General features: G+C 50.8%; 1 protein-coding gene across 1 annotated transcript in view; it reads right to left on the minus strand.

The window, feature by feature from the left end:
- The window catches only part of LOC119406729 (uncharacterized), a 39,258-nt gene extending 19,809 nt beyond the window's left edge, over positions 1–19,449 (minus strand). The window contains exon 1 of the mRNA XM_037673462.1: positions 19,300–19,449. Within this exon, the coding sequence (XP_037529390.1) occupies positions 19,300–19,449 (150 nt within the window). The remainder of the gene's footprint in view (positions 1–19,299) is intronic.
- Between the last annotated feature and the right edge of the window lie 918 nt (positions 19,450–20,367).

The raw sequence follows: 20,367 nt of genomic DNA on the forward strand, positions 1-20,367 counted from the left end.
GAGCGGTTCACGGTCGTCCTCAGAGCAAATCCGATTTCAGGGACGCAATTGTCCCAATCCTTGTGCGTCCCCGCAAAAGCAACAAGCATGTGCTTGATGTTGCGGTTTACACGTTCGGTTGGATTTGCCTGGGCGTGGTACGTGGTTGTTCTCTTGTGCTTAAGGCCCAGGGCTGCACAAGAGTCCACAAAAATTTTGGCGGTGAAATAGGACGCATTGTCCGTAATCAACTGCTTTGGATGGCCGAATCTCGTGAACACTTCGATGAGCTTTTCCATGATAATGCGTGCCGTCAGCCTTCGTAGGGGGAACAGTTCCACCCACTTGGTGAAGTGATCTGTGACGACGAGAAGGAATTGATTTCCTCTCGGTGTTCTTAGGTAAGGTCCCATGACGTCACAGGCCACTATTTGCCATGGTGTTTGGCTTTGGATCGGCTGCATGAGATCGTGTGGGCGTCCACCACACGGCTTCACGCGTTGGCACACATTGCATGAGCGGGCGTAGCGCGTTACATCCTGTTTCATGTCTGGCCAGGTAGCAAAGCGGCACAACTTAATGTAAGTCTTAGGGTCACTTGCATGCCCAGCGATGCACGTATCGTGAAAGTAGCGTAACAGTGCTCCTCTCAACGTGCGTGGGATCACCACTTTGAAGGACTCATGTGTATCCTTCTCCGCAGGAATGTATCTCAGCAAAGTGCCGTCAGAGTCAAGCAGGTAGGAATCCAACGCGCTCACAGCATTACCAGTTGTTTCAGAGCGCCGCGCATTAACAGCAACACCAGCTGCGTCAACATGCGCCGCGGCCGCGCCGCCGGGCTCCCGGAGCCCCTCAAGCACCTTTTTGCAAAATGGATCCTCCCGCTGAGCCTCTAATAGCTCCTTCCTGATGAACACGTTCCCCACTGAACTGACGCAGTCCAAGTGGTTAACGCTCTCCTCAATTGAAGGTGGGTTGTCCGCCCTTCCGTGAGGACTCTCGCCGTCGAGCAGTGTAGCAGTTACTCTGCTCTTAGGCTGAGTTTCAAAGGTGTCAGGATGGGTATTAATGTTACCACTCGTGACAACATCGAGCGTCGCAACAGTTACGTCGCTCTCGGGCACGACGTCGGGCGAGGTGAGTTGAGTAGTAATGTTACTCTTCTCACAGTCAACGGGTGCGCGCGAAAGTGCGTCCGCCACAACGTTGCTCTTTTCTTTCCTGTAGGGAACGTTAAAGTCGTATCGCTGCAGGAGAAGTGCCCATCGTGCAAGTCTGCCGCTCGGCTCCCCTAGGCGTCTAAGCCAAGTTAGTGCCATGTGATCAGTCTCGATAACAAATTGAGCTCCATCAATATAGTAATCGAACTTTTTCAGGGCAAAAATAATTGCCACACATTCCTTTTCCGTCACTGAATAATTTTTCTCTGCGGGAGTCAAAGAGCGGCTAGCAAAAGCTACCGGCCGCAAGCCACCTTCGTGCTGTGTGGAGATAGGTTTGCACTAGGCTTACCTACGAGCGCGACCGCTGCGTGCGACGACGCTGCGGCCGGGTTCGTCGTATTCTCCGACACGGCGCAGAAACCACGCACGAGGCAGGGTAACAACAACAACGGGTTTATTAAGCCAAGATGCAGCACGGTGCGACACTCACGGGCTTGCAGGCCGTATAGGGAACTCCGCAAGACCGAGCAAGTACGCTTGCCTACGGCGCTACGACTCTCACACAAAGGGCAGCAGTCGAGCACACGAACGAGAAGCCGCCTTTTAGAGCAGCGCGTCAACCTCTCGTCAAGGCCTGAGAGCATCTGACGCGGGCAAGCCCGCGCCAGACAGAAGCGAGCTCAAAGGGGAAGGGGGTTGTCACTGGCGGCCAATGAGGAGAGGCGTTGCGCAGTGACGTAAGCTAGCTTGGTGGCGTGAGCATGTGAGCATGTCGAGTCATGCCCGGACGCGTACCCGCGCGGGGCCAACACACGCGCTAGCTGGGGAATGAGGCGCCAAAGGGGAGGGCGCGCTCGATTCCCACAGCTGGTTGAGCAAAACCGCACCTAGGCCGAGCCCAGGCAGCACACGACGTCGGGCCGATATTGGTTTTACGACGGCTGTGCGCGGCCCCACCTCGGGCCAGCATTGCCAGCCTGGCGCCGATATCGGCGGTGCCGTCGTCTTTTGCCGGCAAAATTGGGCCGACCTTGCCGCCTTCCAGCCAATGTTGGTCTTTCACCGGCAACATTGGGCCGAGTTATCCGGCCTTCTGCCGTCCTCTCGCCGATATCGGCTTAGCCGATTTCTTTCACCGGCAGCACTGGGCCAAGTTTGCCGGCGTTTCGCTGTTCTTCCGCCGATATCGGCTTAGCCGATGGCTTTCACCGGCAACATTGGGCCGAGTTAGCCGCCGTTTTGCCGTACTTTCGCCGACATCGACCGAGCCGATGGTTTTCACCGGCAACATTGGGCCGAGCATGCCGTCATTCTGCCGTGCTTCAGCTGACATCGGCGGAGCCGATGGCTTATCGACGATGTTGGAACTTTTTTGTCTCCCTTCAGACAGTTATACATGCCCTGTTGAGAACGTCCTCCTGCGTCGCGGCGCTCCAAAAGTCCTCGTCACCGACAGAGGTACGTCTTTTACGGCAGAACTAACGCAAACCATCTTGAAATATAGCCACACAAGTCACCGACGGACATCACCCGCAGGCGAATGGCCTCACGGAGCGGCTAAATGAAACCCTCGCCGACATGCTGGCAATGTACTGTACGTCCAACACATGACATGGGACGCCATAATATCTTCCGCACATAACCTGAAGTTAACACGGCAGTGCAAGAAACGGCGCACATATGACGCCGTTCAAACTAGTTCACGGAAGCCCCCCAACGACGCTGGACGCCGTGTTGCCGGCCGTCAGTGACGAGAATAACCTCGACGTTGCGCTCTACCTTTAGCCCGCCGAAGAAGCCCGGCAGCTCGCCCGCCTAGAATACAATCGTAATGCAATAGAGCATTAGGCGCTTGAATATTTGTAGCTTAAGCTGTAGAATACCGCTACATGGATTGCTGTACTAGCACAAATAACAAAGTTGCAATATTGTACCGTGCTAATGCCGCACGTACGACTCGGGGCGCGAAGTTATCGCCGACTGAATAGCTTGCATTCTCTTATTAGTTTCTGCTATGACAATGACTAACAACTATCACTAGCACAGTCACTTTTCTACCAAGAAAGGTGGTCTTTAGAAGAATAACTGATTGAAATTAGATGGCCACTTCGTTGACCAGTTGTTCAACGCTATCAAAAACGTTGAAACGTTATAACACATACCAATAACTTCATGCGCCAAATTCGAAGTACTTCTGTTTCATGAATGTTTTTGCCACTGGTCGGCCGACTTCACTAATGTATCCAGCATCAAAATTCACCCAAACATTCCCGCACGAATGCTTTTAGCGGAAGAAGTTTTATGTGAATATAAATCGAGCCTGTCATCATATTTATAGCGCTATATCCTTTCAGCCGCTGAATGTGTGGCGCCAGCGCTCATATACTACACGGACAGTTTCCGATCTTTGTGTTTACACATATTTACACACGCACGTGTTTGGGTGAAGCGTAACAAGCGCATTTGCTTCAGTGATGTCACATTTTACTTTACGAAAATAGTAAAAAGCTCAGCAAGGCGTGTTGCTGAGCCAGTTGGTTCATTACTTGAGAAAAATAAGTATGGTGCAAAAAAGACCGGGCGAAGTGATGACAAGTTTTGTCGTTTGAATGTTTACAAATCAACTAGCTCGCTGACCATCTTTAACGAACTGACAAACACGTGTTTGCCACGTGTTTGTCAGTTCGCATTTGCACTTCTTTGCCGTCCATTTTGTGACATACATATCTTTTTCAAGTAAAAAACTCGCTCAACGATTACTTCCCACGTGCTTTCAGAAACAGTCGCATAAAATTATTATTATGGCACGTGAAATACGATGAAAAATGCGGCTACAACGTGGTGTACGCAAAGTTTTCATGTAGCGACATGTGGCAACAAGTGATGCATTGAAAATTCGACGAACGCCTTTCTCAAACGGCATGCCCATAGACATGCTGGGGGGATCGCACACCATTGTGGTAGGCTGAGCCGTGCTTTCAAGAAGGGAGAATTCGCTTTTTTTTTCGTCTTCAACCTCTACCCCCCCCCCTCCCTCCCTTCCCCTCGTTCAGCGTAATTGCCGAGAAACTCGCTTGACCAGGCAGGGTAGGGTGGCGACAATCGTAGGGTAGGGACCAGGCAGGGTAGGGACAATCGTAGCTGCGGGAGCAAGTTTTTTCACTCCGGCCAGCAGAATTCTTCAAGAAGTGCGGTGTGTGGACATGTGTGGTTGAAAGTTAAAATCGTGCACGAGACGGATACGCGGCAGCATTCCGGCATTGTTTTCGGCAGAGATCACCGCAGCGAGACACCAGTGGCCCCCTGCTTCCATGTTGAACTCGCTCACCTCATATAAGGCCGCGTGTTCACTACTGTTACGTGTCATCAGATTTTTGTTCTCTTCTTATCGCGTATTCTCTATTGACCATCGTGTTTTGTGTATTCTGATGTGGTGCGCTTGCATTTTTTATTCGCTCGTGTTTTTAGCGATCCAACGGGCACACGTGAGTGGTTTTTATGCACGATTCCTTTGTTACAATCTTGCCTTTAGATTAGAAATGCGTGCGTGTCTATCTTGTTTAGATGTAGAGTTCATGGGATCTTGTGGTACCACTCGCAATGTTTCTCGCGTTGCGTGCAGCAGTTTATCCATCTTTTTGGCCCTTAAGATATCACTAAAAAATTGCAATCCCCGCTTAAAGGATAACGCTAATTTAATTGCCAGTCATGTGTTGCGAATGCCTACTGTTCCTTGGTGAACTTAATAAACGTGGGGGGGGGGGGTGCTCCTCTGCTCGTAATTAGCTCACGCGTATACACAGTCTTCTAGTCTAGTTGCCACTCTTAATCTCGCTTTTTCGGCAAGCCGCCTAACATTATCTTTCTTTTCTTCGGGTCCGTCTTTAATCCTACTTTAATGCTGCCTTCCTTTACATCTCCAGAATTTTTTTTCGTGATTCGGCACCGTCGTTACTGAAAAGCGCGATATCGTCCACAAAACGCAAGTAGCTAAGATATTCTTCGTTAATCCTTATTCCTATTTTTGCCCGTTCTAGTTCTTTCAATATTTATAGTGAATGTGCCGCGCATAACGTTGAGGAGATTGTAACTTCGCATAGGCGTGCACACAGTGGGGCAGGGGGGCGGCCGGCCCCCGTAGTCACCTAAGAAGAGGTGGGCGCAAGGTCTGCCAAACACATTGACTTAATAGGGAGGGAGGGGGGCGCCGCGATGAACCTTCGCCCCCCCACCCCCTCTGAAGGGGAACCCTGCTCACGCCTATGATTTTGCGCCTGATCCCATTCTTGATTAAGATTGTCCTGTTTTTTTGAGGAATACGGTGGCTGTGGGGTTGTTTTAGATGTTGGCTACGGTATGTATAGATGTTTAGATATTCCTTAATGGCATAATTATTCCGGAACTGCTGGCCTGTGTTCATATCTGTCAATAAATTTGTGTTTATCACCTTGCAAATGTGTTGCTCCTTAATTTCTCAGACGCATGCGTAGTTGGTGCAGCAGGCCTTTCATCAATTTAGTTGTGTTAGAGACAATATTGACTTTCGTTCTCGGCCTTGCACGGTTCGACAGAATTGTGGGTCTTAATCGCACACTAAGACATCAGTGGAGCAGTCGTTCTAATTAGGAAGCATTTTTCGAATATGGCACCAACGGCAGTCGATGAATGTCGTTGGGCCGCGAATAGTCTATTTTAGCGCTGCTGACTTACAGTACAGTAACCACAGTAATACCGAACTGCCGTGGTCGGCACGCAGCCATTTTACTTTATAACGCATGTATCAGCCTGCCTGATCAAGTTACTTTACGCATCGAGCAACTACCGCCGGTGTCTCCATATAAACTAGCTACGTGCCGACCACGACGGTACAGTACTACCGTACTTAACGCACGGTAAGCCACCACTGCTAAAACATAATAACGGGTGTAAACGGTCACGTCGGCGGCTACCCGACGTCGGCGGGGCCGACACCGCGCCAGCATCGGCTAGCATAGATAGGGCCAATGACGGCTTGCCATCATCGGCTGAATAACGGCAGGCCCGACACGGACCGACGCTGGCTAGCCCAGGTCGACCCGAAGCTGGCAAGCCCGCATCGGCCCAAAGGCGGCTAGCCGACGTCGGGCCGATGCGGGTGAAAGTAGCGCGAGCGTGATTTGCCGACGTGGGGCCAATATTGCTGCCGTCATTTGCCGACGTTGGGCCGAGATCGGTCCAATGGCGGCGTGCTGCCTGGGAGGTCGCTGGCGTCCGTTTGGATCACAAAATCTTTGCTGCGATCCGCTAGCCTTAATTCAGTGGTTTCCGCGAGCGCTTTAATGAGGTTGCGCAGTGCCTCCTCTTGCTCGAGACCCCATCTCCACCGCTCACATTTCCTCAACAGAAGTGTCAAGGGGGCTTGCAGTGCAGCGCAGTCTGGGATAACTGACGATAAAAGTTCACCAGCCCCAGAAAGCGTCTCAGTCCGCCTATGTCTGTCGGTGATGGGTAGTTCAATAATGCCTGAACCTTGTCATCACACGGCAGAAGGCGACCGTTATCCAACGTGAAACCCAGTAGCATTACTCGGGTCTCGGCAACCTGAGTTTTGGCCGGGTTTAGCGTTATTCCCGCCGACCTCAGACGCTCCAGCACGTCCCTGAGATGGCGTAAGTGCTCATCAAAGGTTCGTGAGTATACCACGACATCGTCCAGGTAAGCAAGAGCGTAGTGCCACCTTGCATCACCTAAGACGCGGTCCATCAGGCGCTAGTAAGTCGCAGGCGCACCGACAAGGCCGAATGGCATACGGGTAAACTGGAAAAGGCCCCTGTGACAAGTGAAGGCAGTCTTCTCTCGGTCACAGTGATCTACCTCCACCTGAAAGTATCCTCTGCTAGCATCGAGCGTAGTGAAATACTACGCTCCGCCAACATTGGATACGATCAAGGGAATGCTAGGAAGCGGATATGTATCCTTGCTTGTTACCTCGTTCAGGCGACCGTGGTCAACACAAAGACGGGCCGTCCCATCCTTTTTCGGTACCAGCACCACGGGAAAACCCCACGGGCTCTCTGACCTTTCGACAACGCCTGTATCGAGCAGTTCGTCCAGAGCGCTGTCTAATGCTTTCCTCTTAGCCAAACTCACCGGCCGAGGATTGCATTTCCAAGGAGAAGCCTCGCCTGTCTCAATTTTGTGCCTAACTAGCGCAGTGCAGCCAGGCTGTTCTGTGAATATGGCGTCATGTTCATTCAGAAGCGATGAGAGGCGAGCTTTCTCTTCCACCGTCAAACTGCTTGAGCTATGAGCAGCGGGTGGTCCCTTTCACCCCGCTCTGCAGTGCACAGTGCCTCCGCAGAGGGGGACGGGGGACGCGCGCGAGGGGAGCCGTTCCCTCCGGCGCGTTCTTTCTCCGCGGGTCGGTTTGTCGACCCGGCAGAAACATGTACGAGTGACTTTTTCGGGCAATTGTTGGGACGGTCTGCGCGCGAAGCATCATCGAACGTAATTGTCTCTGACGCTTTTTGAAAGAAAACGAAAGGTTTCAGGGTGCCACATGCTCGCTCCCTATATCCTCCGTTGCAGACGTCAATAACAATGCCCGTCTTGGCGAGGAAGTCTCTCTACCAAGAATGATGGGAACCGACAGGCCGGGGAGGTAAGCTAGGCGTTGCCGCCTGACCCGTTTCTCCCACCGCACCACAAGCCGAGCGGCAGCGCTTGCTTGCGCCGAGCCGCTGGCGAGCCCGAAAGTCACATTACTCGATCTAAGCCGGATAGCGTTCCGACAGAGATGATAGTACATTTCGTCGCCAAAGAGTGAAGCGCTTGCTCCCGTGTCTACCAGCGCAAAGAACCTGCGCCGGGCGACTGTTAGCTCAATAAGTGGCACTGGCGTGTCGTTGGGTGGTCCAGTACGACAAGCCAGCGGGGCTAGGAGTTCATGTGTCTCACTCAGCACCGCTTTGTTTGCCGCCGGCCATGCAGTGTTGCTCACCGGCGGCCTCGCTCGTTTCCCGAAAGCGCGTGCTCTCGGCTTGCGGGTTGCCAACAATCTCGGGCGAAATGCCCCGGCTGGTTGCAGCGATAGCAGAGGGTGGCCGGCCGCGTTCGGGCTTGGCGTGCTGTGCCTCGCGCCGTTTGGCCACCATTCCTCCCTATCGGATGCTCCCTTCTGGGCGCGCTCCGCTGTAGCGTCCTCGGGTCGGTATGTCGACTCCGATTCTGCTTACCTCGGCCATCGGCAGCGTGTGCTGCTCGCATGGCGTACGTGTACGGGTCAAGAGCCCGGTCAGATATGTCCCAACCGCTACTCGAGTGCCCGTCACTGAAAGCAACTGCACCATTTCCCTGTAGACGGAAGCGAACATTGTCTCCGTTCCACGCGCATCGCGGCTCAAGTGCCTGCGACGCTGGGGGTGGCGGTCGGTACGCACGTGCTGCGAGTATGTCCGCCTGTATGCGTTTTGCCTCCGACGCCAGCTCGTCCAAATCCCTGAACTTGCCGCCTCTCAAATATGCTGCGAAAGTGGGGTGCGCTTGTCGCGTGACTCGCTCCACCTTCTCGCAATTTAGAGCAGAGGGGTCAGCAATACGATAGAGCTCGTCCATCGCCCTCACGTACTCGAGCAAGGATTCGTCCGGATGCTGAGTACGCCGCTCTAACTCGCGCAGCATGCGACGCTGGTAATCAGCGGGTAAAAATTCGTCGCGAAACCTCGCTCGGAATTCGTTCAGCGTGCTTGACCGGTAACCGGTAAGTCGGAAGCACCGGGCAGCCTGCTCAGTCAGTGATACTGTAACGACGCGCCCTAGCATCTCGCCATCGGACAACGCCGTTGCCTGCTGGTAAGTCAGCATGCGGTCGAGGTAATCATTGGCGCTGACCGCTGTAGGTGGGTAAGTCCACCTTTACGTTTGGTCGCGCAGCTGTGCTGGGCCTCAGCAGAGTGTTCTGCACGACACCCGTCAAAGTCTCAATCAGGCGCAAGGCATCCCTTAAAACCTGTGGAGACTCGCTCTGGCCAGTAAGGTCTGGCACAGGAGCTGATTGCGTTGAGCCGGTATGCCGCTGTGGCTCCCTGCTCTCCGCACGCTCGGACAAAGGGCTCGGCGTAATGTGCCTCGCGCCTTCGAGCGGACAATCTAACGGAGGGAGGGCCTCATGTGTAGCACCACCCTCATCGAAGCTAATCAGATCCCCTTGGCTAATGTTCGCCGCAGGGTCCGACTGTGCGGTAGCAGTTACCGCGCGCTTCGAATTGTTGCCTGTTGGCAGCCACCCTTGACAGCGTGAAGAGCGGCTGTAAGTCAGCCTCGTCTGCTGCTATGGTTGTTCGTGTAGTGGCAGTCACTCACACGAACTACTCGTCCTGTTTAACCACTGGCTCCACGTTGGGCGCCAAATATAGGGGTTACTTTGTAACGAACAGATCCGCGCGTGCGAAACTGTCCCGTCATTGGATCACACCGCGCACTAGATGAGTGTAGTTACTCGCTACTAGCGCTACGCAGCAGCCCTAACAGTCAGAGCTGTGACCCCCTATCCCGCGGTTCGCGTTGAGTGCGACCACGGCGGGTTTCAAGCCAGTGGTAACAGAGACAAGTTCTTTGCCTGACACAGTTTATTGTGCCAAAAGCGCCACCAACGCAACAAAAATACAGATAAAAACGAAGCGGCGGAGAAGTTCCACACGACAACGTGAAAAAAAACAACAAAATGGGAAGCATACGAGATTTAGAGCGATAAGGTTCAACTCACCTCTCGTGGCTTCGCAGTCCGGCCCTGAGGCAGTAAGTTGCCTCACAATAGACCGGGCCTTGCGCAGGGGATGATGGCGTCTGGGTGGCTCCCGACTCGATCAAGCTGTGGTCGTCACCGCTGCTCGAGTCGAAAGACAAGGCGGTCCCCAAGGAAGCGGCGTGCGTCCCTTGGGGTCTGGATAGGAGTCTCTCCCGAAAAGGGCAAGGAGGGAAAACGGGGCATCTCGACTTCGGCCAGGGAGCAGGGCGCGAAGGGCTGCGGGAGCGGCACGTGTCCTCTCCCACGCAACCCCCCTCGCCACTGCGCGTACAAACGTAGCGCGAAGCCGAGGTGCCGCCGCGTTGAAGACAATGGGTTGCGTGTGCAACCCCACACAACATAGCGCAAGCTACCGGCCTCCGTCGTCTGCTCGTATCCTGTCGTGACATTTTCGACTTTGACGACCGCCCTCTAGGCCAAACATCTGTCGTGACTCACCGGATCAACACTGATGCCGCCAGCCCTATACGCCGGCATCCATATCGTGTATCTCAACAGGCACGTCAAGTCATTGAGAGTGAAGTCGACAAAATGCTTACCAAAGACGTCATGGAACCATCTTCCAGCCCTTGGGCCTCCCCGGTCGTGCTCGTCAAAAAGAAGGATGGCAGCTGGCGCTTTTGCGTCGACTATCGCAATTTAAATAATGTAACTCATAAAGATGTCTACCCTTTGCCTAGAATCAATGACGCCCTCGATTGCCTCCATGGTGCCCAATACTTTTCATCTATCGACCTTCGGTCCGGCTATTGGCAAATTTCCGTCGAGCCCATGGACCGCGAAAAAACCGCTTTCGTTACGCCCGATGGTTTTTGCCAGTTCAAGGTCATGCCGTTCGGACTATGCAATGCCACGGCAACTTTCGAACGCATGATGCACTCCCTTCTCCGAGAATATAAGTGGTCTGTCTGCTTATGTACTTAGACGATGTCATCGTCTATTCACCTACGTTTGACAGCCATCTCACGCGTCTGTCGGCCGTTCTGGATTTCTTTCGAAAAGCCGCTCTCCAGCTGAATTCTGCAAAATTTTCGGACGGCGCCAAATCACTGTACTCGGTCAGCTTGTGAGTGCCGCCGGTGTTCAACCGGACCCAGATAAGGTGCGAGCAGTACAAGAATTTCCTGTCCCGTCCTCAACCAAGGACGTCCGAAATTTTGTAGGATTATGTTACTATTTTCGTCGATTCGTCCGCAACTTAGCCGACATCGCCCGACCGCTTACTGATCTCTTAAAACAGGACGTTCCCTTCACGTGGGGCGTCGAGCAAGTAGACTCCTTTTCTGCCCTTATTCATCTGCTAACTACGCCACCAATACTGGCCCATTTCGACCCAGCATCGCATACAGAGCTCCGGACCGATGCCAGTGGCCATGGAATTGGGGCGGTCCTCGGCCAACGACAGCACGGCACGGATCGAGTAATTGCTTACGCCAGTCGTCTTCTTTCGCCCGCCGAACGGAAGTTCTCCATCACTGAGCGTGAATGCCTAGCTTTAGTGTGGGCAGTGACAAAGTTCAGGCCCTACCTGTATGGCCGAACTTTTTCCGTAGTCACAGACCATCACGCTCTCTGCTGGCTCTCATCGCTAAAATACCCATCTGGACGTCTCGGTCGCTGGGCCCTACGTCTGCAGGAGTACTCGTTCGTGGTCCACTACAAGTCGGGACGACTGCACACAGACGCAGACTGTTTGTCACGTCATCCGGTAGAAGCGCCCGACGTCACTGACCTTGAATCAGACCCCTGCGTGCTCTCCATCCGCGCTTTGGTTGATATCTCCACCGAACAACGACGGGACCCTTCGTTACTCTCCATCATCAACCATCTAACCTCCGCTTCACAAGACCCTTCCGTGCGCCTGTTCGAGTTGCATGACAACATTCTGTACCGTCGCAGCTTCAACGCCGATGGCCCGGAACTACATCTTGTGCTACCCCACCATCTAAGTACCAGTGTTCTCGAACAACTCCACGACGTCCCGACAGCCGGTCACCTCGGTGTCTCTCGTACCAACGATCGCGTGCGACGTCGCTTTTTCTGGCCCGGCCTGTACCGTTCTGTGGTCCGCTACGTCGCTGCTTGCGACCGCTGCCAACGCCGCAAGCGCCCCTCTGCGCTGCCGATGGGTTGCAGTCTTCTACAACCCATCGATATACCTGCGGAACCATTCTTCCGTGTTGGCCTTGACCTGCTGGGCCCTTTTCCTACGTCCACTTCGGGAAATAAATGGGTTGCAGTTGCCACAGATTACGCCACACGCTTTGCCATCACACGAGAATGGCCAACAAGTTGCTCCACTGACGTCGCTGACTTCTCTTGTATGAAGTCATTCTTCGTCATGGTGCCCCCCGGCAGCTGCTTACCGATCGAGGGAGGTACTTCCTGTCACGCGTTGTGGATGACATGCTGCGTGCCTGCTCCACTGAGCAGAAGCTTACCACCGCTTATCATCCACAGACGAATGGATTGACCGAGCGTCTGAACCGAACGCTGACTCTGATGCTGTCAATGAACGTCTCCCCTGATCACCGTGACTGGGACAGAGCACTCCCATTTGTCACCTTCGCGCACAACTCTTCACGACATGACACCGCTGGTTATTCACCATTTTATTTGCTATTTGGCCGACATCCAGTGTTGCCTTTTGACACGCTTCTTCCTCAGCTGTACCCTTGTCTACAGATTACGCCAGCGATATCGTTGCTTGAGCCCATGCAGCTCGTCAGCTTGCCGATAACCGATTATCCTTGTCGCAAGCACACCAAAAAAACCGTTATGACAGTCGCTACCGAAATGTTCACTTCCCGCCGCGATCTCTGGTCCTCCTCTGGACACCACACCGCGAGGTCGGCTTATCAGAAAAGCTTCTCCCCCGTTACCATGGCCCCTATGAAGTGGTACGACAACTCAGTAACGTGAATTATGAGGACACACCCCTCGACACTGCCTCTTTGACCTCCTCACACCAGACGGACGTTGTGCACGTTTCCAGACTGAAACCGTATTGCCCTCCTAGTCCCTCGCTGCCATACCAAGCGCCGTGACGGAGCTTCCGCCGCGGGAGAGTGATGTCACGGTGCGTCATGGAGATGAGCTAGCGCGGTGCTCGCCTAAGATGCAGACGACGAGTGAGCGAGAAGCGCTTGCGCGTGGGGTTGCTCAGCCATCTTGTTTGGCTGCCACTTCACTTGTGTAAATATCCACCAAACCGTCATCTCGCCTCCGTCACAATATGTGTACTTAAACGTGAGAGCGTCAGTCAGCGCCGCCAGTAGCCATGACAGCAAGTGTGGAACTCTTTTTCTGCCTCTTGGCGTCACGTAGCACGTGAACTTATTACGAGCTGGCAGCTGACCAATAATCCCTCGTATAGTACCTGAAAGCATCAAGTCTGCCAGAACGGGACCCTGGCTATGAATGAAGGAAAGAAGTGGAAATTTTAAGCGCTCGTTTTTCTTTGTTATACATAATATTAATGAGAACTAACAGACAATAATGCCAAGGAAAGTATAGGGGACGTTATTAGTAGTAAATGTAATGTAAATGTGAAGAAAGAAAAGTTGACGAAAAGATAGCTTGCCGCGGGCATGGACCGAACCTGCCCGCGGGTCTATTGTCTGTTAGTTCTCATTAATATTGATTGCGAGTTGACATACTTGGAGAAGACATAATGATGTTACAAGTGCAGTCTTGTCATGTGCATAGGATTCGTGCGCATTTTTAACACGGTAGCGTTAGAGAGCTCGTATCGTAGAAATGTCGGTGTAGACGTCGCTACCAACGCTTGTGAGCGAAAACTCCTCCGTGACAGAAAAATCGAGAAAGATGCAAATAAAACAATAAATATCTTCGGTCCCATTGAGGATCGAACCCGGGCCGTTTGCGTGGCAAGCAGATGTCCTACCACAAAGCCGCGATGTTACTCGAAGCTGCTACGGACAAAAACACTACATAAATGCCATGTAGTGGAAGTACTTACCGCATTTTGTTCGGCAGGTGTCACGGAGAAAATGAGCCCATTCGACGATTGGTAGGCGCATTGGCGAGACCACCAAACTACGTTTTTTGCGCGACGCCATGCTTCTAAAAAAGCCTTATTGGGCAGCCATCGTCGCTAAAAACACACGAGCTTTCAAACAGCTCTAAGAATGGACAACTATGTCCATCTAGCGGAAAACATATCAAGCCAACGCCTGCTTTCTAGAGGAGGCGTTGATCAAGCAAACAGCAAACGTAGATAATGTGCTGCCATCTGTGGGGCATTGTGAGAAAAATGTCTCGACTCTTGCACCAGGGAAGTGCTTTAGATCGAAAACCTGTACCATTACTATACACACATCGCGCGCGCACGTGTGTGTGTCTGCGTGCGTGTGTGTGTAACAATACACATTATTAAGTATGCACTTAGTGGTTGAAGTGCGCACTAGGGGCCGGATTTCGCTATTGCGTTCAACTCTTAAAGGGGAAGCTTAAGGGTCCCCCAATTTTTGTTCTTTCTTCTTCGCTCTTTCTACCTTTCGCTTGAATAAACCATTCAGTTGACTGTCAGCGCTCGTGTTGTCAAGTCTTTCTGTGTCCTACGTATTTTGCGCGGTTTAATATGAACGCAAACCAAATAGCCCAACTCTCCCTTTTGTTGTAGTAGTAAAGGTTGCATATCGGTACTAGACGAAGCACCTAAACAAGAATCAGTACCCGTTCTTGACGTTGGCACTAGTTTGCCAAAGGACGAGTGAAAGCGACTTGAGTTTCTAGCCGAATTCCTAGACTACTTTTCATCAACATCATGAGTTGGTCGCACGCCGCTAATGAATAATTACTGAAGACACAGCGAGACCTATTCACCAGAATCCTTATCGTGTGGCTCGGAAGGAAAGTGAAGTGATACAGCAACAAGTAGCGAAAACACTTGAAGATGACGCGAATCAGCCATCACAGGGGACCTGTGATGGCACCTGGGCGTCACCTGTAGTGCTAATCAAGAAAAAGGACGGCACCCTGCGTTTTTGCGTGGACTACAGGAAGCTGAATCAGGTGATCAACAAAGATGTGTACACACTTCCACGTATCGATGATTCCCTTGACAGACTTCGACACGCTCGCTACTTTTCTTCAATGGACTTGAGCGGATACTGGCAAATTAAGGTAGACCCGAGAGACCGGGAGAAAACCGCTTTTGTGATGCTAGATGGTTAATACGAATTTAAAGGGACACCAAAGAGCGAAACGATTTTTCTCGCATTAGTAAAGTAGTCTTCCACGATACCAAAAACACCGCGCTTGCTGCGATAAGACGCCTATTAAGCGAGAAAACGCGCAAAATGAAAATACAGGTGCGTACGCCACCTTGGATTTCCCGCACCACTTGCCGTGACGTCACATATTTTTGACGGCGCCTGCTTGGACCTACGTAGTTCATAATCAGTTAAGTCGAAGTGCATTGTCCTCTGAGGGGGCCAGAGACTTGACATAAGGAGTTTGTGGAAATTTCGTCGAGCCAGTGGCGCCAAAATGCGTTAAATGTTCTTTGAAACATTTTACATCACGAATTACAAAGTTCGGCGCGAATTATAAAAATGAAACTTTGAACTTGGTTTTCTCCTCCAATAATAAACCTATGGTGGTGAAATAAACTACACAAGAGTTCTCCAAGCACACTTTATCAATAACAGCCAATTCATTGTTTCTCTTTAGTGTCCCTTTAAATTATTGCCGTTCGGTTTGTGCTCAGCGCCCGCTACATGTCAAAGGCTTGTAAAATATGTGGCACAAATAACAGCCGACGCGGACTTACAAGCTCAAACAGACGTTTATTGGCGTCCGCATGAGCCCAGAACCTCAAGATGGCTCCTTCGTTCCTGATAAAGCGAGCTCACGCGCTCGCTGGCCCAAAGCTCGTCTTCTTCTTCCAGCAAGCTGAACGCGGGAAATTCAACTGGCTCATGGATACCGTACTTTCGGGTTTCAAGTAGAAAAGCTACTTAGTTTATCTTGACGACGTCATAGTGTTTTCAGCAACTTTTGACGAGCACCTCAAAAGGCTGAATGTTGTTTTACGAGCCATACGGTCTGCGGGCCTCACGTTGAAGCCAGAGAAATGTCACTTTTGTTTTGAAGAACTGCAGTTTCTTGGTCAGGTCATCAGCCACGCAGGTTTTCGGCCTGATCTTGAAAAAATTGCCGCCGTTGTAGAGTTCCCGGTACCGTCCGATAAGAAGGCTGTCTGACGCTGTCTGGGCCTTTGTGCTTATTATCGACGGTATATCGCGGACTTCGCACGCATCACGTCACCTTTATCTCGCCTGACGAGAGACGACGTTGCCTTTGAGAGGAACGATGAACAGGAAGCTTCGTTTAATGATCTGCGCCAACGTATTCAAACACCCCCAGTGCTAGCCCACTTCGACGCGAAGCCCTCACGATGCTTCACACTGACACTAGCAATGTAGGTCTGGGAGCTGTGCTAGTGCAGCGGCAGGAGGGCACAGAAAGAGTGATCGCTTACGTAAGCAGAATGCTAACACGCGCAGAAGCAAATTTGTCTACAACAAAGAAAGAATGCTTCGCCATGGTATGCGCAGTTATGAAATTTCGCCCGTATTTGTATGGCCGCCCCTTCAAAGTTATTAGCGACCATCATTCACTTTCTTGGTTGACTAATCTTAATGATCCCACCGGCCGATTACCGCGTTGGAGTCTGAGGCTGCAAGAGTTTGATATGACGGTCATACACAAGTCAGGGAAGCGACATATGGACGCCGACTGCCTCTCCTTTTCAACAATACATTCAGCTTATCTACCTGATGAGGATGAAACTCCATTCCTTTGTGTCCTCGGCACTTCCACCATCGTCCAACAACGACCTGACGACCCCGAGTTACTTGGTTTAATTAATTACTTAGACGAGTGGTCTCAGAGTGCACCCAGAGTTTTTGCAAGAATATTGTCGTCGTTTCGTCTACAGAATAGCGTCCTTTATAAGAGAAACTTTTCATCGATTGTATCTCCCTATTAGCTCGTCATTCCTGCAACCCTAAATAATCAAGTGCTTCAAGCATACCACAACGAGGTGACTTCTGGCCACTTAGGCTACACGTGCACGTTTGCAAGGGTTTGGCAAAGATACTACTGGCCAAGACTCACGATATCCGTGAACCACCACATTCGCACTTGCCTCAACTGCCAGCGATGCAACTCGCCTCCGACGAAACCAGCCGGTCTGCTGCAACCTGTTCAAATCCCCCTAACTCCATTGGACCAGATCGGAATGGACATTTGGGGTCCACTTCCTACCTCTACTGCATGGAACCGCTGCGTTATCGTCGCAACGGATTATCTGACACGGTACGCCGTAACAAAGGTTATCCAAAGAAGCACAGCAGCGGAGGTCGTTAGATTCTTCGTCGAAAATGTTATACTGCGACATGGTGCACCAAGCGTCGTGAAACCGTGGATCCGCATTCACGGCAGCTCTTTTAGACGGCGTCTTGAAGCTAAGTGGAACGACTCATCGTAAGACCATCGCCTACCACCCGCAAACATACGGGCTAACACAGCGCCTAAACAAGACGATCGAAGATATGCTTTCGATGTACGTGGATGTCCAACACAAAATTGGGACTAAATCTTGCCCTATATCACATTCTCACACGATACAGCTAAACAAGAAACGAATCGCATGACTCCATTCACCCTCGTTCATGAACGGGAGGTACGGAACGAGGATGAACCGCAAAACAGTAACCTACGGAACCGGCGACAGAGTGTGGGTTTGGACGCCCATACGAAAACGTGAACTGTCCGAGAAACTGCTAAGGCGATACTTCGGACCATATCGAGTATCGCGACAGCTGAGTGACGTCACCTACGAGGTCGTCCCTGACAGTCCCTACTACATGACGCGTCGCCAGCACCGGCCTGAACTTGTGCATGCAGTACGCATGAAGCCGCATGTCAGCGACTGACTGTGCGTTCCCATGAAACGGCGGTCCTGGTTTAGCATCGGGGCGATGCTTATTTAAGGAGAGGCAAGTGAAAAGTCAGTATACATAAAAGAGAATGACGATGGGGAAGTTTCAGAGACTTTGGCTAGTGGGGCAGTAGGTTTCGGAAAAAAAGAAGACGTTTTTCTGTACAAGTAGCTTTAGACACGCTGTCTCGCTGTCGCAAGTGCTTCTTGCCTTTTGTTCGCGCTGCACCGCAACAATATATATATATATATATATATATATATATATATATATATATATATATATATATATATATATATATATATATATATATATATATAGTAGTGGGAAAAGAATCACGCGGACCCCGATAGAATAAGGAATGAAGAAGACAAAGTTTGACAAAGTTTCGTGACAACACACAAATATATATATATATATTTATATATATAGATAGATATACCTATATATAGATATATATATATCGGGGCGATCCATCATTTGTATACCCTACAGCACATTATATTCATTACCAGCGCATACTTATGCAGGACGTGTGTTCTTGTAACCTGAGCAGGCGGCGGTCGATTGTGCCGTGCTGCTTGGAGCTTTGTTATTTCGGATTTTCAGTGGATCTTCACATTTTCTTTTCTTTTTGCTGGGTTTCACAATTATTTTGGTAATTAATGAAAGCTGCGCTGCAAACGAAACATCATTCGGGTAAACGAGAAGCAGCAGAGATATACATGGATTACCGGCATTTACTTCTTTTTCTAGAGCAGTATTTAAACAGGGTTTGTGTCTCTCCATTTAACCGCCACTACAGAAGGGAAATGCTTTACCAAGCACAAATCGAAATTTACCATCACGTTAGTACTTATTCATTCGTTCACATCGCCCGCGTCAAGAGCAACCATCAAAACAGCTGATTTGTTCAACACTTTGCTCGTAGTGGGGAGCAAGTTGTTAGGATTCCTGTGAACTGTCCCCGAGGTGTAGCTTGAATAAGCGAATAAATAAATTGAGAATTGGTTACGATAGCTCATCGGCAAGTTAGGTCTGTAATTATACGCCGTGTATTTAGAAGGCTTGGCTGTTTATTCTGATGTGCTAACGTGCCGTAGTGTGTCTGTTTGCTCCTGTGCCTCCAGGCAAATGGAAAGCCGCCATGGTGGTCTAGTGGTTATGGTGCTCGACTGCTCAAGTTATTGCTATTTCTGGATTCCTCCACTACGGCTTCCCTGATAATCATAATGTGGTTTTGGGACCTTAAACACCAACAATTATTAGTATAGGCAAATTTAACTCGAGTGCAAATTGCAAAAAGCGAGTTTAAGTTATTGAAGTAGAGCACGGCTGTGTTATTCGTTCACGTTCTTGTATAAAATAGGCGCAAAGCATTTTCTGTTGTGCTCACCTTGAGCATCACATGCTCGGAGGCGTCACGGATCGTGCCGCAAGCGTAGTGATTCCTGCGCACCTCTGTTGCAAGCTTAGCGAGTGTGTCAACAGCGGGCTCCCTGCCGGGTTCAGTCATATAGGAGATGAGGTTGCCGCTGTAACCCATGGACAAAACTTGCCCGAAGAGCATCCAAAGGCCCAGAAGAAATCGACGGGAATGCGGTGTATGCACAGCTGGGCATGTAAGTATAGTTAGTGGTGAATTGAATACGGAAAGAAACGTCAAAAACAAACATTTCGGCCCTCTAAATACCTCGCTACTTTTTTCGCACCGCCACTATGCGTCCACTATTGTACGATTTCCAAAAAACTTAATTAGAGCGCAAACACACGACACATTCACACACACACACTCACACACCCAGGCATCAACCACGTACAGCGTTCACTTCAAACTGATTTATTTATCGCACGGAGGTTGAATATATACATGTGGTACCTGCGCGCATTAACATCAGATAAAGCCAACACACACACTAACAAGACAAACATTTCCTTTCCTGCTTCTTGCTGGTCACAGTCTATAACTGATGAGCTGAATTTTCCTAGGAAACAAAGAGAGCGACGGGGTGCTTACACAGCGGTCCTTGTCGTTTTCTCTGCAAAAAAGCTCTAACACTTTACGTGCAGTTTTCCTTGTGCTTCTGCCCAGAATCTTTGCCTCAGAGAATCCTGCGTCATAGCCACACATTACAGCATGCGCAACCAGGTGCGCATACTTGTCTCGTGTTATTAATTTCTGGGCGTGCTCTCTTAACCGGTCATTAACACCCCTTTCGGTTTCACCGATGTATACCTTGCCGCAGGATAGGGGTATCGAGACACGACCCCCGTGGAACATTTCACAAAAGGCCTCTCATGCTTCTTCTCGCAGCCGCGCTTTTTGCTATCGCAAAGACGTTGGCACAACTTCCCGATTTCCTCGGGCGCCAAAAAGACCATCGGTATACCGTGCCTACCCGCGACTTCCTTGAAATTGTGCGAGAGCCTATGGATATTGCACAACTTGTGGCCTAATCCTTGA

This window comes from Rhipicephalus sanguineus, chromosome 10 (genome assembly GCF_013339695.2).
Source record: "Rhipicephalus sanguineus isolate Rsan-2018 chromosome 10, BIME_Rsan_1.4, whole genome shotgun sequence".
Taxonomy (NCBI): domain Eukaryota; kingdom Metazoa; phylum Arthropoda; class Arachnida; order Ixodida; family Ixodidae; genus Rhipicephalus; species Rhipicephalus sanguineus.